The sequence below is a fragment of the Ammospiza caudacuta genome, chromosome 1, assembly GCF_027887145.1.
Source record: "Ammospiza caudacuta isolate bAmmCau1 chromosome 1, bAmmCau1.pri, whole genome shotgun sequence".
NCBI classification, from domain to species: Eukaryota; Metazoa; Chordata; class Aves; order Passeriformes; family Passerellidae; genus Ammospiza; species Ammospiza caudacuta.
The window spans coordinates 37056780-37074624 of record NC_080593.1 but is presented as its reverse complement, the minus strand read 5'-3'; the positions used below and the strand labels follow the sequence as shown (position 1 = coordinate 37074624).

Genomic DNA, 17845 nt, shown 5'->3' with positions numbered 1-17845 from the left:
GGATTTTGTCTCCTTGCTAACCCTTCCCTGTACCTCTTCCTTTGGGGAAAAGATTCTTTTTAAAAAAGAATCCCCAAAGTCTTTAGAAATTTTTGGAAATGGAAAATTAATCAGTATTTTTATTAAAATATTCCCATATTTCTTTTGAAAACAGATAATGAAAAATTAAATATTATCTTATGAAAACACTTTTTAGCAGACTAGAAATTTCTGTAAATTGTTTTGCTTTTTTTCACAAATTCATTTTTTCAGGTAAATTGTTCAGCCTTCCCTAATTAAACAGCCATCAGTACTTGGTAAGGTAGTGTTTTTTAAACTATCTACTCTGTAGTAGATCACAGTTGGCTAGTTTTCCTACACAGAGAAAAAAATCTATGCTATTTTGATAGAAAGTTTTAATTATAAGACTCTAAAACAAATTTTGCAGCAAGGAAAAAAAAATGTAAGTGTGCAGAATGGAACTAAGCAGATTCTCCGAAAGCTGTTCCAGGTATTGTCAGGCGGGAGGAGTGGAGCAGTACATGGGATAGAAATTCATCAAATCTAATCTGTAATAAGGCTCCCAGGGGAGGTAAAAAAAAAAAAAAATAGCTTTACTAAGAGGTTTTATCCATTGGCAGTGATTTCTGATGCAGTGGCAATATTGAGAGTACAAAAGCCAGGGAGCTACGACTCAGTGTTTGAAGTCAGTCACAAGAAAGTGAACAGGACAGGTTTTGAAAGATGCAGTTTGTAGCAGAAGATTTGGCTATGTAGATGGCCCCCCTGGCTGCTGCAGGGCTCATGCTCATACCAGTTGGGCAGCAGCTGCTGGCTGCATTTCTGACTGCATTACTGGTTTCCCAGAGCTGAGTTGGTCTGTGCAGGTGTGCCATCAGTGTCCCTCACTGCATGGCAGTGCCATCTCCATTAGTGACTCCCCCAGGATCCATGCAGGCCCCAAAAAGAGTGAAAATCTTATTCTGGAGGAGCAGCCAAATCCCTGGAAGTGCTGTGGGTGCAGATATCAGAAAAATAAGTCTGAAGTAAGATGAAGAGGAGGACAGGAAGGGCTCATATTGGACGAGGCAATGTTGAAATGAACTGTCAAGATTCTTGCAAAGATCTGGAAATACAGCACTCATTTCTCTAGAAAGCTGTTCAAAAAATATCATGCAGTTGGAAAGCACTGGATTGCCAAAAGAAGAAAGTATGGCACCCTCTGCCACCTCCTCTGAGTCTTTTATTTTTAGTTTTTCTCTCTTAGGTAGAGGTGTTCTGGTTCCTACACTCCAGATGTGTGAATCAGCTCTTCCCCAGGCAGCACCTGCTGTCTGCCTGACAAGAGGTGCTGTTTCTGGCAGGATGGATTTTCTTAATCTCTCTTCCTGCATTCTATACCCTCACCTTCTGTTTTGATTTTATCTCATCATCTTCTCTTATTCCTCTCAGTATGGCTCTTCTCTTAGTTCTCCTTGGACTTTTCCCACCCCTTCCTGTCCCTTAAACACCCTCACCACCTGCTCTTGCTCCATCTGCCTCTTTATCCTGTCCTACCCCTGTCCCCTGCCTGCTGGAATCTCACCCTAGGCACATCCTCCCACATACCATGATTTTGTACACATATTCCTTTGTGTGTGGGGCACAGTGTGGGCACTCCATGCCTTTGGCCTTTGCTGGACTGGTCACCAGCACTGCTGGCTTTTAGGATGAAGCATTGTTCCCATTCTCTGCATGGTGACACAGATTTAGCCAGGAAAAGAACCATACTCTTGATTTCTCTTGTGCCTTCTGTGAGCAGATCACTGATTCATGAGGTTTTTGAAGATTGAGTATATCAGTGTTTTAACTATTAACAAAAAGGGGGAAAGTTTGAGTGAGCTGTATGAGAGTTAACAAGGGGCATAAAAGCAAACAAAGCTGTGGTGGCAGAGGCGAGGAGGAGGCTGAGGAGTCAGCGAGCAGCCCGTGGTTCCCGGCTGTGGGGGAAGCAGGGTACCAAGTAAACAGCACGGAAAACAAAAGCGAGCTCAACCCGTAACTAAACAGGAAATGACAGGGTAGAATTCCTGCTGAAAAACCGAGCTGCTAAATATGTAACTGCAACAAATAAAGGCATCTTGTGCAAGCACAAATATACAGTAAGAGTCTGAGAAGTAATTTCTTACAGGAGTGACCAATTACAAATCAGGTGAAGGGCTGCTGGGCAAAGGCAGGAGTAAGAAATAACAGATGGGTGTTTTCTCCCCTAAACTGTGCAATTCAAAACACATTACACCTGAAAGAATGTTGCAGGATTTCTAGGTGCAAGGTGAGAAAGGAGATGATATTTTGTTCCAGATCAATTTTTATTTTGCTGTTCCTAATAATTTCTCATTGCATCAATTTTTTTTTATTTTCTTCAAATTTAACCTCTAAGTCAAACTTCAGATTTTTTGGTTATGTGTTAGCCCAAACTGTTGGCATCTATTGAATAGGCTAGAGCAGGCGTGCAGCTAGCTAAGTGGGGAAATTTCCAATTTGCAAATATTTATCTAATTTCAAATCTGCCAGATTCTATCTGAAAGCACATTGTTATTCGGGGGGCATCTCATTTTTATTCCTATGCAGTGTTATGTTCCCTTACTTCAGGATGGAATTTTAGAAGCATGTAAATATAGTTTTCAGAATCTGTGTAAAGCAAAGATATTTGGACTGAGAAGTCCTTAGCAGAATTCCCTGAAGTTTTGGACCCCAACTTATCAAGAATAGCACACATATCAGTTAACATCTTTGAGTTTATTCACGTGACTGGTTATTTTGCTGAGTCTGCTGCTTAGCATCTTTAGTACCTATAGCATGCAAGAGAAAGCTCTACTGATAAAGGAAGTTTCCACTCTTTATGTAAGACCACATATTAAAAAAACCCCAAAGAACTATGACAGGGTTGAATTAGTTTCTTTATATTTTTTGCTTTGAGGGAGCCAGTTTGCTTCACTTCCAGTAAATCATTTGCTACTCTTATTTTATATAAAGAGAGAGCCTAAAAGGATTGATCTTTTTCACCTGAGGAACAGGATGGGAGGGCTCAGGGCAGGAAGACACGTGCTGCTCCCTGCAGTCTCTGACTTAAGGGCACAAGGTACTGCTGAAACTGCTGTCTGGAAACGCAGCTGGGACTGGGACTCAGCTGGGCTGGCACTCTTCTTGGCCAGTTAGAAAAATTGTAACACTAAGAGCTGCTCTTTCTAGGAACTTTTCCCTCGTGGCTGTTCTTGACCTCATCCTGACAGCAAACTACCTGGAAGCACTCTTGTGTTGGTTCCCACCCAGGAGAGAGAAACCTGATCTCTCCAGCTTCCCTTTTGATCCAGCTTTCCTATTATTTTAAGTTTCTGCCGCAAGCAATTGTGCTCCGAGTAAGGGTATTTTAGCTTTCTGAGGATTTCACTGCCTTTTTTTTTCCATGGGCGAGATACGTGCTTCTGGCTGCTCCTGTCTCATTTGCTGGGAGGCATCGAACTCTCACAGGTGTAGATTTTAAAGATTTTTTTTTTAACTGCTTTGAGATAATGAACATTATTAATTTTCTGACTGTTTCTGTGGTTAACAAAATCTGGAGGAAAGTCAGAGAAAAGTTTCTTTTCAATTTTCTTAAGACTCCCCTCACCCTTGGCTTTATCGAGGCATTAAGTGTTCTTCACTGTGAAACTGAGAGCCACAGAATCCAGCTTAACTGCAAGAGATGAGACATTTTCTCAGGATATTTAAATGTCTAATTCAAGTCTATATGAAAGCTTTTAGTTAGGCTGTGAAAATTTTAAGGGATGTCTGAGAATGGATTTGAGCTGTGTATGTTTTGGAATGATGTCACTTGTTGGAATATCTTGTCAGCTGAACTGCATTTACAATGAAGTCCAAATATCTGTGAGCCTGTGATTCCTCAATGTGTGGTAGATCTTCCCCTGATCCAAAATGAATTCTGGAAAGAAAAAAACATGTGACAAGAAGCCATGAAATTAAATTGCTCCATCTGGGAAATTATAATATTTTTAAAAATATATATATATAACAACATGATGGGTTAACATATAAGTAATTACAAAAGTGACACTTGTCCCAATGGCTCTTTTACTGGAGGTCTTTTCACCCAAAGCAAATGTTAAATCTCTTTAAGCAATGTAATAATAAACATTTGCTGTTCACTGTAAATTGATAGTAGTAAAAAAGATTTTTTAAATTGCCAGGCGCTTTCTATTAAAGACTCTTTTCTAACTAAACTGTAGATGTAGCTGCCATACAAAATTGATTGCATGTTTAAGAAAAAATAAATGTGGGCTGTTAAGGGTCGTGGTTGAATTTAGGGTTGTATTTACTTTCAGGGGACACATTGATATTGCAGTGAGATCAGTACTTCTTTCTGCTTAAATAAAAGATAAAGGGCTGATAAATACTATCAGTCACCCTCTGTGAAACCCATTGACCCATTTTATATGACTGTACTATAAAAAGCAATGTACCAGACTAAGACTGGCTTATTTAATAATTAGCAGGTGTTTTTTCTTTCTGTGTTATTTTTATTATTGTTAAGTCCATTTTTGTCAGATGTTCTCTCACAGTTACAATTCCAATTGACTCAGGTGTGTGTGAAAGAGGAAGGATCTGGAGGACAGAAAGGCAGAGTAAAGCTGCGCCCATTATATTTGCATCTATTACTTTTTTCTCTTTTTGCATATGAATGTAGTTGCATTTTATATAAGATTTTCAAAGTTATATACATTGTGGTTTTGATGAGGGCTTGTACATATCTATCATTGCTAGGTAATTGAAGGCAATGCTGTAAAAAAGATACTTTTGAACAGGAGAAAGAAAAGGTGAAGGAAGCTGAGAGCAAAGAAGCCAAGCTTGGGAGAAGCTCTTCATTTAGATTATTGAATTTCCTCAGTACTCAACTAAAAAGTAACGATACTTATGTTTTCAGTCAGATTTAGAGTTACAGGTCAGGTTTTTTCTGTCCATGAACTGGTGGTGTCTGCAGTGCTCATGCACAGGGGACGCACGGGCCAGTTTTGATACAGCCTCAGACCTTAATCTAGGTAGTTTTTTGCGAGCACTGGCCTTTGGCCACTCACCATGGCTCTGTGTAGAAACAGAGATGTGGTAAGACAGACAAGGCTGTGGGAGCAGTGCAACAGCTCTCCGCGTCATTTTGCTTCTGTACTTGTTGGATGCTTGTCATTGATTTTTAGAGGTTGCTTTAGCAAGTTTTCCTTTCCTATTTATTTGTTTGGATGTTTACAAGAATAGAAATATGTATTTAACTTTGAAATGCTGCAGCTAGGGAGAGGAAAAGGCAGAGGGATGAAGAGACACTAGGAAACCTTTTCCCCTAAAACTTCACTGAAAATTTTTGTACCACTGCTAGGTATTTGGTCATTTGTTTTTAACCACACAGACAAAAGGTGGAGGTACCATGCAGACAGATGGTGTAGCTGAATAATAGGCTGGATAAGAAAGTTAAGGAATGGCATAATCTGTCTCAGTATTTTTCAAAGGAAGTTTTTTTCTGCCAGTGAAGTTTACCTTTCTTCTGAAAAGCTGTATGAGGTTGTGGGGTTTTCAGTTTCAAATCTCATCTATGATGATGGCAGATAGAGATTTACTTAAAATCCACATCTGGCTTCCCTTTTCAACATTCTAGTAATGAAAGCCAGTAAAATAGATGAACCAGGAATATCTGGAGATAAAGGACAGATTCAGGTTTCAAACTTTCTCTGATTTAGGACAATGCTCAAAGGCAAAGCCTGGAATTTAAGGCTGATTAGTGTAAATAAAATACTGGTGCAACCATTGTTCTGGGTACGTTTATTATCACTTTAGGCCACATACCAAGAAGAGAATTCATATTCTGGTATCTCTGCTCATCTTCTGTAACCAGCTGAAAATAAACTTTTGCTTCCTAAGTTCAAGATGCACAATTTTGTTAGAAAAATAGGAAAATCCCAAAGTATTGAATATTCACTGCCGTTTTTAAAATTAGTCAAAACTATATGCCTCACAGAAGGAAATCAGTGCTTAAAATTTCCTGAAAAGTTAGTTAAAATGAACTCTAACAAATGTTTTGGTCAGTATCAAAAATTGCTAACTCTGATAGGTTATTAGTTTTCCCACTCTTTATAAAAATACCCAGTGGCTTTTCTTTTAATAGACTTCAGTTCTTCTGTGAAGCACTTAAGTCTATTCAGCTTTGCATAGGAGGTAGCTGGGGCACTTTATGTATTTTAGGAAAGATAAACCTGCAGTCAGAACAAATTTTCCTGCAGCAGGAAATTCCGGAATAACATCTAAGGGTAAAAAAGACTGCTCTTGTCATGTAGGCTTGTTCCCACGTCTGAACCCACAGGTATTTCATACAGAAAGAAGTCAGATTTAAGGGATCTTAGCATGAAAATGAATTTTGAATTAAATGTTCTGTTCTTACCCTGCAGTGGGTGTTCCCTGTTTTGTTTTTTCAGATAATGTAAATATAGCACAAACAGCATTTCACAGAGAAAATAAGCAGTGTCCATTGTTATTTATTGGTCATATTTGTTTGTGCTGAATTGACATTTGCTTATTTTTGCTTCTCAATGCCATATGCATGAGTTTACTGATTCAGAACTCCCTGAATTTTTGATTCTGTTCAACACTGTGAGAAATCTCAATTGAAGGGTTTAATGCATTTTCCAATCAATGTGTAGGGGAAATTTGGCCTTATCAATTTAAATGCTGGAGATCCTTTCATTGCATTATGGAAGAATCTTCTCTAAGCAGAGATTATTCTTAAGAACTTCATAACATTTAAAGGTTAATATGTTAGGTAAAGAACAATATCTTAAGACAAACATTTTTATTACAGGACATGAAGGGATAGTTCTGATTAAATTACACTATTATTTGAATGGGAAAGAAGACAAAGTGCATCATTTCTTGCCCTCAACTTTAATGCCTTTAATCAAATAATGACCTTCTGGAAATAGTTAATTTTAAGCATTTGGAAAGATCAATACCACTTTGCCACCAAAAAATGGCCCAGATGATGAAATTTGATGTATTTAAAGTACCATTTCACCCTTTTAACCTAGTAAATAATTTAAAATGCTTTCAGTACTCCTTTGCTACCATTATGTATCTCACTCAAAGTATTATGACTTTTCCAAAAGCAACCTTTCTGTGCAATGTGCAGCTTACAAGTTTAATACTAAAGACTGATACTATATGCATATATGGTAGTGGTTGTGTTGACCCTTTTTCTTCCCTTGTACATGTGGAGTCTGTTGAGTAAAGAAATAGAAGTATCTAAGATGAGTGCAGCCGTTTGGAACAATAATGAGATTGTAAAGCAAGTTGGATGGCTTTTGAAGGGGAAAAAGTCAATATTTAAAGTTTAGTCCCTGAGTTCTTTTCCTTTGTTTTGTCTGTAAGCTTTCCTGTTAGAGGTGAAGGATTTGGATTGCTCAGACAATTAAGAGCCCATTTTACCAAGTGTAATTTCATATCTGCGTTCTATAAACTGGAGTGCCTTCAGCATTGTAAATAATAAAAATTGCCCTCTATTAGCATGTTTGTGGGCAGATTAAAAACAGTCTTCATTAGCATAAGTAACACTTACAGATTCTTTTAAAAGTAGAAAATTATTTGTTGAATGATAAATTGCTAGCTTTCTAGTTAGTTGCTGAAAATGTGCTCATTCAAAATGCCTACTTTAGTTTAGTCTACAATACTCAATATTTTTTTTTAGTTAGAAGTACTGTTTAATGGATTATGTATTTAGTCTTTGTTCACGGTAGATGCTGAAATGCAATTCACACTTTCTGCTAAAATGTTGGTATCAAATACCTCCCTATTTAGATTGATTTATTTTAGCACCATATATTTTTATTATACTATATGCCCCAGAGAATGATACAAAATAATCTTAAATATACTATAACCAAAAAAACCTGATCATGTCTTAGCATTTATCCTCTAAAATGTTTTCCCTTACTAGATTTAAGCTAAACCCTTTCTAAGAAATGCTTAAGTCATTGTTATTCTGTAAGAAATATTCATCATTTGGCAAATTATTATCAATGTAACAAATTAACCAAACAAGTTCAATTGCTTCACCTTGTAGTCTTCCCTTTTCAGACTAGACCTGTTTGTTGCTGATCTGGAAGGCTTTGGCCAAAGAACATTCTTCATTATTGCAATGCTATCCTTAGTTGATGTAATTAGGCTAGATATTTACACCTTAGGTATAGATTTCTTTTTCCTTTCAATAATAAAGAATGGAAGAATATTTTATTAGAAACTCTGTGTGAAAGAGCAGATTTTATTTAAGCACAGCAGAGGTCTAACTGAAAAGAATAGAATTTGGATATATGGATAAAATGTGTAGATGGTTTCTTTAAAATAAGCATGCTCATGGGTATTGCAGAACCTAAGTTTTGGCAGTTATCCTCTTTGCGCTTTTCCTGCAAGTTTGGCAGTTCGGCTTTCACAGGTTTTTTTCCCTCTAATGTCTTGTGTTTCTTTACTAAATCCCTATCAGAAAACCAGACAGAAGACTCTTATTTATTTTAAATATCTTAGGTTTAGCATCTTTTTTTTTTTCACCATTTTCTTGCTTACTGTAGCAAGACCTTTGCAGATGGTACTTGGTTACTTGAAAGTGCATAACAGTATTTTCTTTGTAGCAGATGGATTTAAGACTTTTAGTTCCCAATAAATGTAGGTTTACAATACATAACTTTACAGGATTTGTGTTGTATATAACAGGTTTGAACATATTATCTCAGAATTCATCTGCATGGCATTTTCAGCTTATCCAGGGCCCATGCCAGTATTTTAAGTAATAGGGAGAGCATAGTGATTGATAGCAGCTAAAGGCGTGATTTTGAATAGAAACAAAGGTTTTAGAACAGAAGGTGTCAAATTAAACTTTGTCAGTTTGAAAAGTAGTAACATCCTGAAAGTTCTCCAAACATATTTACATGTGGCTAATGTTTATATTTTGCTTTGTACTCTCTTTATATTCAGTGTAATGTTGCCTGGCAAATTTACTGTTTTAAAATCAAGGTTGTTCCCAATGTCATTGCAGAGTTTTTGGGGGGTTTGCCTTTCTGCATAAATGCATCAACTTCATTATTTTAATGCTGTTTTCTTAACAATGTACTCTATATGCTGTATAAACTGGTTGTGATCTAATCTGATTTATAAATATTTCCTTATTATTTTGTGGTCATTTCCACTTCCTGTAAAACTATAAAGACAAGAAAAAAAGGAAAGTAGGCAGAAATTGCTCTAGACTTAAAAAAGTATTAAAGGAGAAAAACCAGCCCTGTTACATTCACTTTTAAGTTCAGCTGCATTATCTGCAGCACTTCATACCTTTTTTAGATCAAATGGAAACAAAACTTATAAATTTTACAGAACTTAAATTAACCATTAGAAAAGTCTGGATTATTTTTTTTCCAAAATTTTGTAAAAAACATTTCGTACTTTCTCATGTAGGTGACTTTTATGAATGACCTTTATTTCATGTACAGAAGACTGAACTGGAAACTAAATTAAATACTTCTATCTTTAATTATTGTCTTGAACCAAAAGGAAGCATATTGGGATAAAGTTCATACTCTCTTAACAAACTCAGCCCCTATAGCCTCTCTTGCTGTCCATCCACTATCTCATCTGAGAACATTGGTGAGATCAGCTTTCATAAATATGTGCAGAAATAAACCATAAAGACCAAAAATTTTTTTCTATCCTTGCAATTGTAAAAGAATTCAGTTGTTTGTTTCCATGTTTTCCATCAAATGTTTCATCAGAGTGCGTCTACTTCTTTAAAAATGTGCCAAGTGGAATAGAGACATTTTGGTAGAACAGTAATCTTTTCTGTGTACCCTGTCAGAAGTATCTGTCTTCATTATCTCAAAATCCCTGAAAGGCTAGCAGAGACATGTTTCAGGTTACAATTCATCAAGTAATTTTAGATAAGGCATTAGAAGTATTATTTCAGTGCAAAAATTGAGAGAAAACTGTTGGAAATACAATGTTAGCTATCAGTAGTTAATAAAAATAAGGTCTGACCTAGTAAATACAGAAACAGAAAAGACAGTAAGGACAGAAGGTTTTCATTAGTTATCAAAAACTGTTGTGAAATCTGTTTCATCAACAGAAAATGTTATTACCTAGGAATTATTTTTTCTACTGGATATTTTTTAATTATAAAGGGTTTCTACTTCATTTTTAAGAAAAACAAACGCTGTGATTCCTGTGGTCAGCAGACAAAACATCTGCATCTTCTAAATGCATGGTGGACTTCTTTTCTAGCCTGTGTGTATGCCTTGGAGAGGTGTCATAGATGGAGATGAGTTGTCTTTTTTTTTTTAATTCCACCAGACTGTCATGATAGACAGCTCTGCTCTTTGTTTCACCACTTTAGAGAGAAAGCCAACAGTTTCAGTGTAAAGCAGCGCAGATTCCAGACAACCAAAGGACAGTGTTTACTCTTTGGCATGGGATGTTTTGTGGCTTTGGGGTTCCTTAATTTAGAATTTTGTAACTGCTCTTCTGTTAAAAGATCAAGATTGGTTTATCTTCATCGTGATCTCTCCTCCGTCCCCAAGAAGCTGCCTCTGCTTTCTGAGTGCACCACTTTTAACTTACTGCAATAAAGGAATACTGCTGCTGAGCATAACCCAGCACTCAGTATCCCCGTGGATGCAAGGTGAGCAGAGAGCCATGAGCAACATGCTGTTTTTGTTAGGGGCAGGGAGAGCTCGCCCTGCTAATACATTCCAGTGAGATTCCAGAGACCCTTGCTACTGTTTTGAAAACATGCCATACAATTCCAGCCAGGACAGGCTGAGTGTCTGTGCTCTGTGTGAAGGCATTTGGCCACATTTCCCAGTCGTCTTGCTAAACCCTGGGGCAATACCCAGCATCCCCACTTAGTCAAGGAATGGGGTGTGCTGCATCCCTAGGGTGTAAGGGAGCCCTTTGCTGCCTCTACTCTCCCCTGTCTCTGCTCCTTCCCTCGCACACCTCATGAGCACCTGGCAGATTTTGGCCCCATTTAAATTTTTGCTTTTTCAGCTCTGCTACCACCATCTCTATAACATTTGTCATTTTGATAGTTTCTTGGGGGCATTTTCTTCTGTGTCATTTGTTCAGTTTTTCCCTTATATCCAAGCAAATATACTTCCAATTTTTATACACACCTCACTAAATATTTTCATATACAATATGAATGCATTAACATTATTTGTTTACTTTGAGTCTTCCTGTTGTGGGAATATTTTTACACTGCATTTATTAACTATTAGCTAAAGATATGAGTATCTTCAAGAAAATACATATCTATATCATATCTATGAGTCTATTGTATGTGTTTGTAAACCATTCTGGATAAACCATTAATCCACTACTGGTATGTATAAAAAGGACCTAAAAGCTTCTGTACATTTATATTATTTGTTGTTTCAATAAAATGTCACATTATCTTTCCTACACCATTAAGAAATAAAGCTGCATGGACCTATTTTTGAAAACAGATCCTTGAAGCTAAAATAAAGGAAATATGCATGTTTTATACATGTAATATTTTGTTCCTAAATTTTAATATACTAGAAAATTTCTGCTGATGTACACTGTCCTAGCTAGAGGGTTTGCATTCCTCTTTTAGAACTACCAGTGCACAGTTGAGAAAAAAATCCTCAATTAAATTTTAAGAAGATGTAAAGAAACATTAAATTTTTGTGATAACTCCTGTGTCTCTTTCAGAAGCAAACTAGCAACTGCTTCAGTTCTTGCAGGGGATTATGTAGCTGACTTCATATTATGTACCCCAAAGACTCATAGGCACCTTTCTGTCCTTGATGGGGAAATGTATAAAGGGAGTATCAGAAGCTAGAGCTCATCTTCCTTCCGCCCAACCGCTAGTAATCCTGTACGTAAAACTGAGAGACTGATTTTTTTCTGGGTCTATGAGGACAATCTGGAAACAGTTCTGTATCACTTGAAATAAATTCACCTGCAGAGAAACCTCTTCTTGTAGCAAAAATTAAGAAATTATCGCTTGACTGCATCTAGTCATAGATGTCTTTTGAAGAGATGATAGGGAGTTCCTCTACTGCTGTGGTTTACGTTAGGCAGCCCTCCAGTCAAGCAAACAAATAGCAGCACTGTGGTGTGAGACCAAGGGGAAGATGCTTTCCAAAATGCCTATGGTTGGTAAGGGTCTGTGAAATGGCTGGGCAGCCTCTCAGTGCATTGGTGTTTGCTTTAAGCCCAGCCTGTGCAGTGAAAGCCCTTTTGATCAGGTGAGAGGATGAGAGAATGCAGCACCTCTAAAGTACGCATTTCACCCTCATTTTGCCCCTTGCAATGTGATGAAAAAATACCTAATGTTTTGCTGGTTTTGTCTTCAAGGGGTGGCTCTGTGAGCTGTTACGTTGGAAAGAAGATCCATCACCAGAAAACAGGACCCTCTGGGAGAATCTCTCCATGATCCGAAGGTTCCTCAGTCTTCCTCAGCCTGAACGCGATGCCATTTATGAACAAGAAAGCAATGCAGTTCATCACCATGGTGACAGGCCTTCCCACATTATCCATGTGCCAGCAGAACAGATTCAGGTTAGTTTACCTTGGCCAATCCCACAGAGCGCTAAGTAAATAAAGCTTTAAACGGAGCAAAGGAAATTAGTGTTTCTTCCCTCCTGGTCAGGCTGAGCACAGGTCTCCCGGTGCAAGATAAGAGTGCGCTGCCATCCACCAGCACGGTTCAAAGGAGACCGTGCGACCACCCAGAGCTGTTGTTGCGGTTCGCTGGTGTTTGCTAACGTGTGTGGTGGCAGTGCACAGGCAGCTGTGTGCGGGCAGGGCGAGCTCGGCCCCGTGCTGGCTGTGCCTGCCTGGACAGGCACCAGGGCCGAAAGGCAGCACCGGTCAAGGGCCTTCCTTCCAGCAGACCGGGAGGACCTTGTTGTGCTGCTGATCGAAAACCAAGCAAGAACCCTCAGCAGTGGCAGCTCCTCCTGGTTAGGAGTGAAGGGAAGGGGATTTCTCATCCCACTTTAACCCCAGTTGAGACTGGGGTGAGTCAATATTTGTTTGTTTTTCCTTCAGAGCCCCTCTCCCACCACCCTTGGGAAAGGAGAGCATAGAGGCGCTTTCCTACCAGGCCTGTTGACCGCTGGACCTTGGCTGGGTGCTGCTCCGCAGGTGAGCTGGCACAAGGGCACCATGTCAGGGAGAGAGAGGAGGGGATGCAAGACCCACACCATGAGGCTTGGAAGAGCTGCTGCCCTCTGCTTCAGGGCAGCCCGAGCTGGAGCTGCACACACCCTTTTTTGCTGGCACAGGTGCTGCCAGCCGGGAGCGGAGCTGGCTGTTGTGCTCGGCTGTGTAGCCCAGGTTGTCAGTGGGGACTGCTGCCTCTCTGAGCTGGGGACTCTTTAATCACTTCTCACACAAGGCCTGAGGTCAACCTTGTAACTGCTCCTTCTTAAAGGGCAGATATTACCCCACGCTTTTCCAGCCTCAGCTGAGACCCTGTGTATCACTTGTATTACCTACACAGAAAAATATTTACAAAGCTAGGAAGGATAGAGTTATCTCGCAGCCAGAAACAACACGAGTGTATATTAAAGATAAAGCAAACTGAATAAGACAATCCCTTAGGATATCAAGTACTAAAATAATTGTGAAAGCCTGGAAACTTGCTGTTTGATTTAGCAAAAAGAGAGAGAAAGATCTATATTAAGTAATAAAACAGCACTTGTTTGAAAATATACATTGTTTTTAATAAAATTGCTTCTTAAGGGGATAAAAGGAGAAGCTTATGCACAATATAAACATTCAACCACTATGCCACTTAGTTAGATTTTCTTGCCTTGTTGATAAAAGTTGTGTGTTTGATCTCATAAATATTATTCACATAAGCAGTTGCATTGTAATCTCTTAATATGACTTGTAAGAGTAAGGATTGGGAGATTGGGCCTGAGCTTTGTCTCTGCTGTTCTACATGGTAATTGTTGTATATGCATAAATATGTAGCTCAGACACAAGTTTTCAAACTGTATATACAAAGCCTCCAGTCTTATAAGAATTTAATATACTGGGAGTAGTCTTGAATCTCTTCAGGACAGGAGCCTTGAATGGGACTGCTCACAGACCATAAAACATGCAAAGACCTGAGCAGGGATGAGGAAGGAGCCCCAATTCCAGGGCATTCATGTCAGATCTTAAAATATGAAGATCACTTAAAGCAGTGGCTTCTAAACCCGTTGTGGATGTATGTGCAAAGTCTCCACAACCACAAGAGCCCCTATGAAGTGGACAGAATTATAATCCCTCCAGTATTTATACCATTTGTACAGCATTTTGTGCTTCTTAGGGTCTCAAAGAACTGCTACTTAGAAGCCTGGAAGCCACTACCAAAAGACAAAACTTGTTGAAGGGAGACTCTCAAAGGGAAATAAAATGCAGTGATAGCTACTGCTTGTTTTGCTGTGGTTGTTTTTTAATAATAACTGGTAGTTTGTATCATATGACAAGAAATTCGCTGATCCAAAATATCTTACTAACCAGTGCTTCCTGTGCTGTGCAGCAAAAGAATTGTCAACACAAACAGTAGCTGATAAAATTGCTTTTGATTTTAAACATGATCTTATAGTGTACTGTACTCTGGTGGTAGATGAGAAAAACATTTCTATCCCCAGGGCTCAGTGCCTCACCTTTTAAGAATGTTTCTGAATCCATGCTTGCAAAACTTCATTTTAAGCTCTTGTTAATTATTTACATCATGATTTGCTTTATCTTATTCTTCTGATGTGCATATTGGCTCATTTTCATTGCCTGAGTTTTTGGAATGCAGCATGTTCCCGTCTAATAATAATAGTGCAACTTATTTAGAGCTTTGCATCTTAGTGCTTTATAAATATTAACTAAATAATCCCCAGCACAAACACAGAGGCAGGTAAATAGGTCTATTCCCTGTTTATTTGTTGGGATACAGGCAGTGCAGGCCAGCTCAGAGACTGCAGGCAGGAGAGGTCAGATCCAGAAGGGGAAACACAGATTTCCTACCTCCAGATCCCTTTGTCCTTGCCGAGGCTGGGTTTGTCAGCGCCACGTTAGGCACTTCCAGCCAGCATTTTCTGTTGTAATGTTTGCAAGTTTGACGAGACTTCAGTGCATGCTGAGGTCAGATCAGCAGTGAGATATTTCTGTACTCAAAGAGATAAAACGCTCTCCTTCCCCCTGACTACCCAGCCCGTTTGTCTAGCTATTGCTAGAGAGTTGCAGCCCTTGTTTTTGGGCAGCAGCTGCCGTTGCTGGCAGAGCTCCGGCACGTTTGCCCTCATCTGGCACTTTTCTCACTTTGCCCTTGCTACAGTTCTGGCTAAGCTGGTCAAGTTAATCCTGTACTATGTCATTTAGCATTTTGTCTTGTCTGCACTTGACTCATGGAGCATGTTCATTAAAATTTGTCAGCTAAACCGCACCGATGTTGTATCATCAGTGCTTTCGGTCTGGCAAAACTACGGTGTTCTTTTTGTTCTTTCTTTTTTTCCCTTCCTTTTTTTTAAACTTACTAAGCCTTTGTTTGTAGCTCTGCAATTTCTTCCCCCCGCTCCCTCCTCAGGATTTTCTCTGGAACAAAATAGGAGCAAGAATACATGTACAAAAAAATGCTGTTCTTTGTCTTGCAGCAGCAGCAGCAGCAGCAACAGCAACAACAGCAGCAGCAACAGCAACAACAGCCAGGTCCCAGACTACCCCCAAGGCAACCGACAGTAGCATCACCAGCTGAATCTGAGGATGAAAATCGTCAGAAACCCCGACCGCGAACAAAGATTTCTGTGGAGGCCCTAGGGATCCTACAGAGTTTCATACAAGATGTAGGCCTGTATCCAGATGAAGAAGCAATCCAGACTCTCTCCGCTCAGCTTGACCTGCCCAAGTACACCATTATCAAGTTCTTTCAGAACCAGCGATATTATCTCAAGCACCATGGGAAGCTGAAGGACAATTCTGGTTTGGAGGTGGATGTTGCAGAATACAAGGAAGAAGAGCTGCTCAAGGATTTAGAAGACAGCATCCAAGACAAAAATGCAAACACGCTTTTTTCAGTTAAACTAGAAGAAGAGTTATCAGTAGAAGGGAACACAGAGATTAATGCTGAATTGAAAGACTGATCTAAAAGTATTATTTTCTTTCAACAGTGCCGCTGGTATTTACTAATGAAATGAAAATTCCATCTTGCGTTGTGTCAAAAACCCTTATTATTCATTGTTTGGCCAATGAATCTTCCAAAACTTGCACAAAAGTTGAAAAAAAGGATAATGCAGACTGCACTAGATGTTTTACTCTATTTTACAAACTGCTTCGCAGCAACAGATGAAGCGTTGAGGATTGTTTGATATTAATTTGTGTTCACTGGATACACTGTGAGTGTACCCAATAAGCATGATACCAGTGATTTTGATTCTGGAGCCTTCAGACAAGCATTACAACTTTTGTGATTTACTGTTTTTTCGTTTCTGTTTTGTTCTTGTTTTTTAATTATTACTGTAGCACTCCACACTTGATCTTTGAAAAATCACATTTATTTAAAAAAATAAAATAAAAAGAGTTTGTTACTCTTGTTCTATTGTATGTTACAAAAGAACTATAGACTGTGGAATGCAGTTTAAAGATAACATATGCCAACAAATGCCTTGTATTATATGGCACTGCCGTAATTCAGATTTGTTTTCTTTTGGAAATAAAGGTCACTGTATTTTTTTTTCCATTCTCATTGTTACATGGTTTTAGAGAAAATGAAAAAGAAAATGTGAAACACGATTTAGTCCTCATTATTTATTTGTAGATCCTGCAGCATCATGTTGTAATTAATTTTTTTGGAAGTTTCCGTTAAATGTAATATTGCTTCTCTTGTTACCATACTGATTTTTTTTTCTATTTATAAATGTATTTTGATGGGCAGTAAAACAAAGTGTCTTAAAAGTTTTAAATAGAGAAAATGTGCTTTACACAGTTGCCTATAAAAAGTGCTCTATGTTATCCAAGCAATTCATACTATAAGCTTCACTCTTATTGTTGTATGCAATTTTTACTATCATGCAAATAAGCTTAGGTAAATAAAACTAATAGATCACCTTAGAAAATTATGCAATTAATGTGAAAATAATTGATGTTTGCAATGTGTCTTCCTTTGGTTTACAATCAATTTTAAAGCTACAGCTGTATAAATTTTCTGTATAAAGGTGTATTTCTTTTTTATGAGTTTATTGCTATGAAAACACCAGTTATTTTGTTACAGCTGGCTGTTTTTATAAGTGTATCACAATTTTCTTTATGCAGAAATGTTCTGACTAGGAGTGGTTATTGACTGTAACTACACAATTAAAATTGTTTGTATGGTATGATATGGCAGGGTTTGTCTGTGTATGTGTATATCTGGGAGGAATAACTTGTTCTTAGTGCACATCATACCTTCTTGCCACCACTTTGTTCTCCTTTAAAATCACAGGCAGATTTTTTTAATGACCTTCTTAAAATTTGAATTTAGATAACATACTTCAAAAAGAAACACAGTTTGGTTATGAAAATCATAACCTGTCTTTTCTTGGTTTAAAAACTTGCCTGCCCAACAGAGATAGCAGGATATTATTGAGTCAGAAGGCTATCAGGCATAAACATATTTACAGTTCCTGGCAGTAATGCACTTATAATGGATACAGCTGGTTTTATTTTACACTAGAATTATGCTAACACTGTTCCTTGCACTAATGTATAAACATTAAAAAAAACATTAATAGTCATAAAATAAATAGGAAAGATGGGCTTTGCCCATAGC

At 38.2% G+C, this 17845-nt stretch overlaps 1 protein-coding gene across 3 annotated transcripts in view; it reads left to right on the top strand.

The window, feature by feature from the left end:
• SATB1 (SATB homeobox 1) overlaps positions 1-17381 on the top strand; it is a 72974-nt gene extending 55593 nt beyond the window's left edge. For 2 of the 3 annotated variants that reach the window (XM_058805945.1, XM_058805940.1), the window contains exons 10-12: positions 12412-12615; positions 13108-13203; positions 15696-17381. In XM_058805945.1, the coding sequence (XP_058661928.1) occupies positions 12412-12615; positions 13108-13203; positions 15696-16181 (786 nt within the window). In that variant the 3' untranslated portion in view covers positions 16182-17381. The remainder of the gene's footprint in view (positions 1-12411; positions 12616-13107; positions 13204-15695) is intronic. The other variant, XM_058805951.1, reaches the window with a different exon arrangement.
• Positions 17382-17845: the final 464 nt, after the last annotated feature.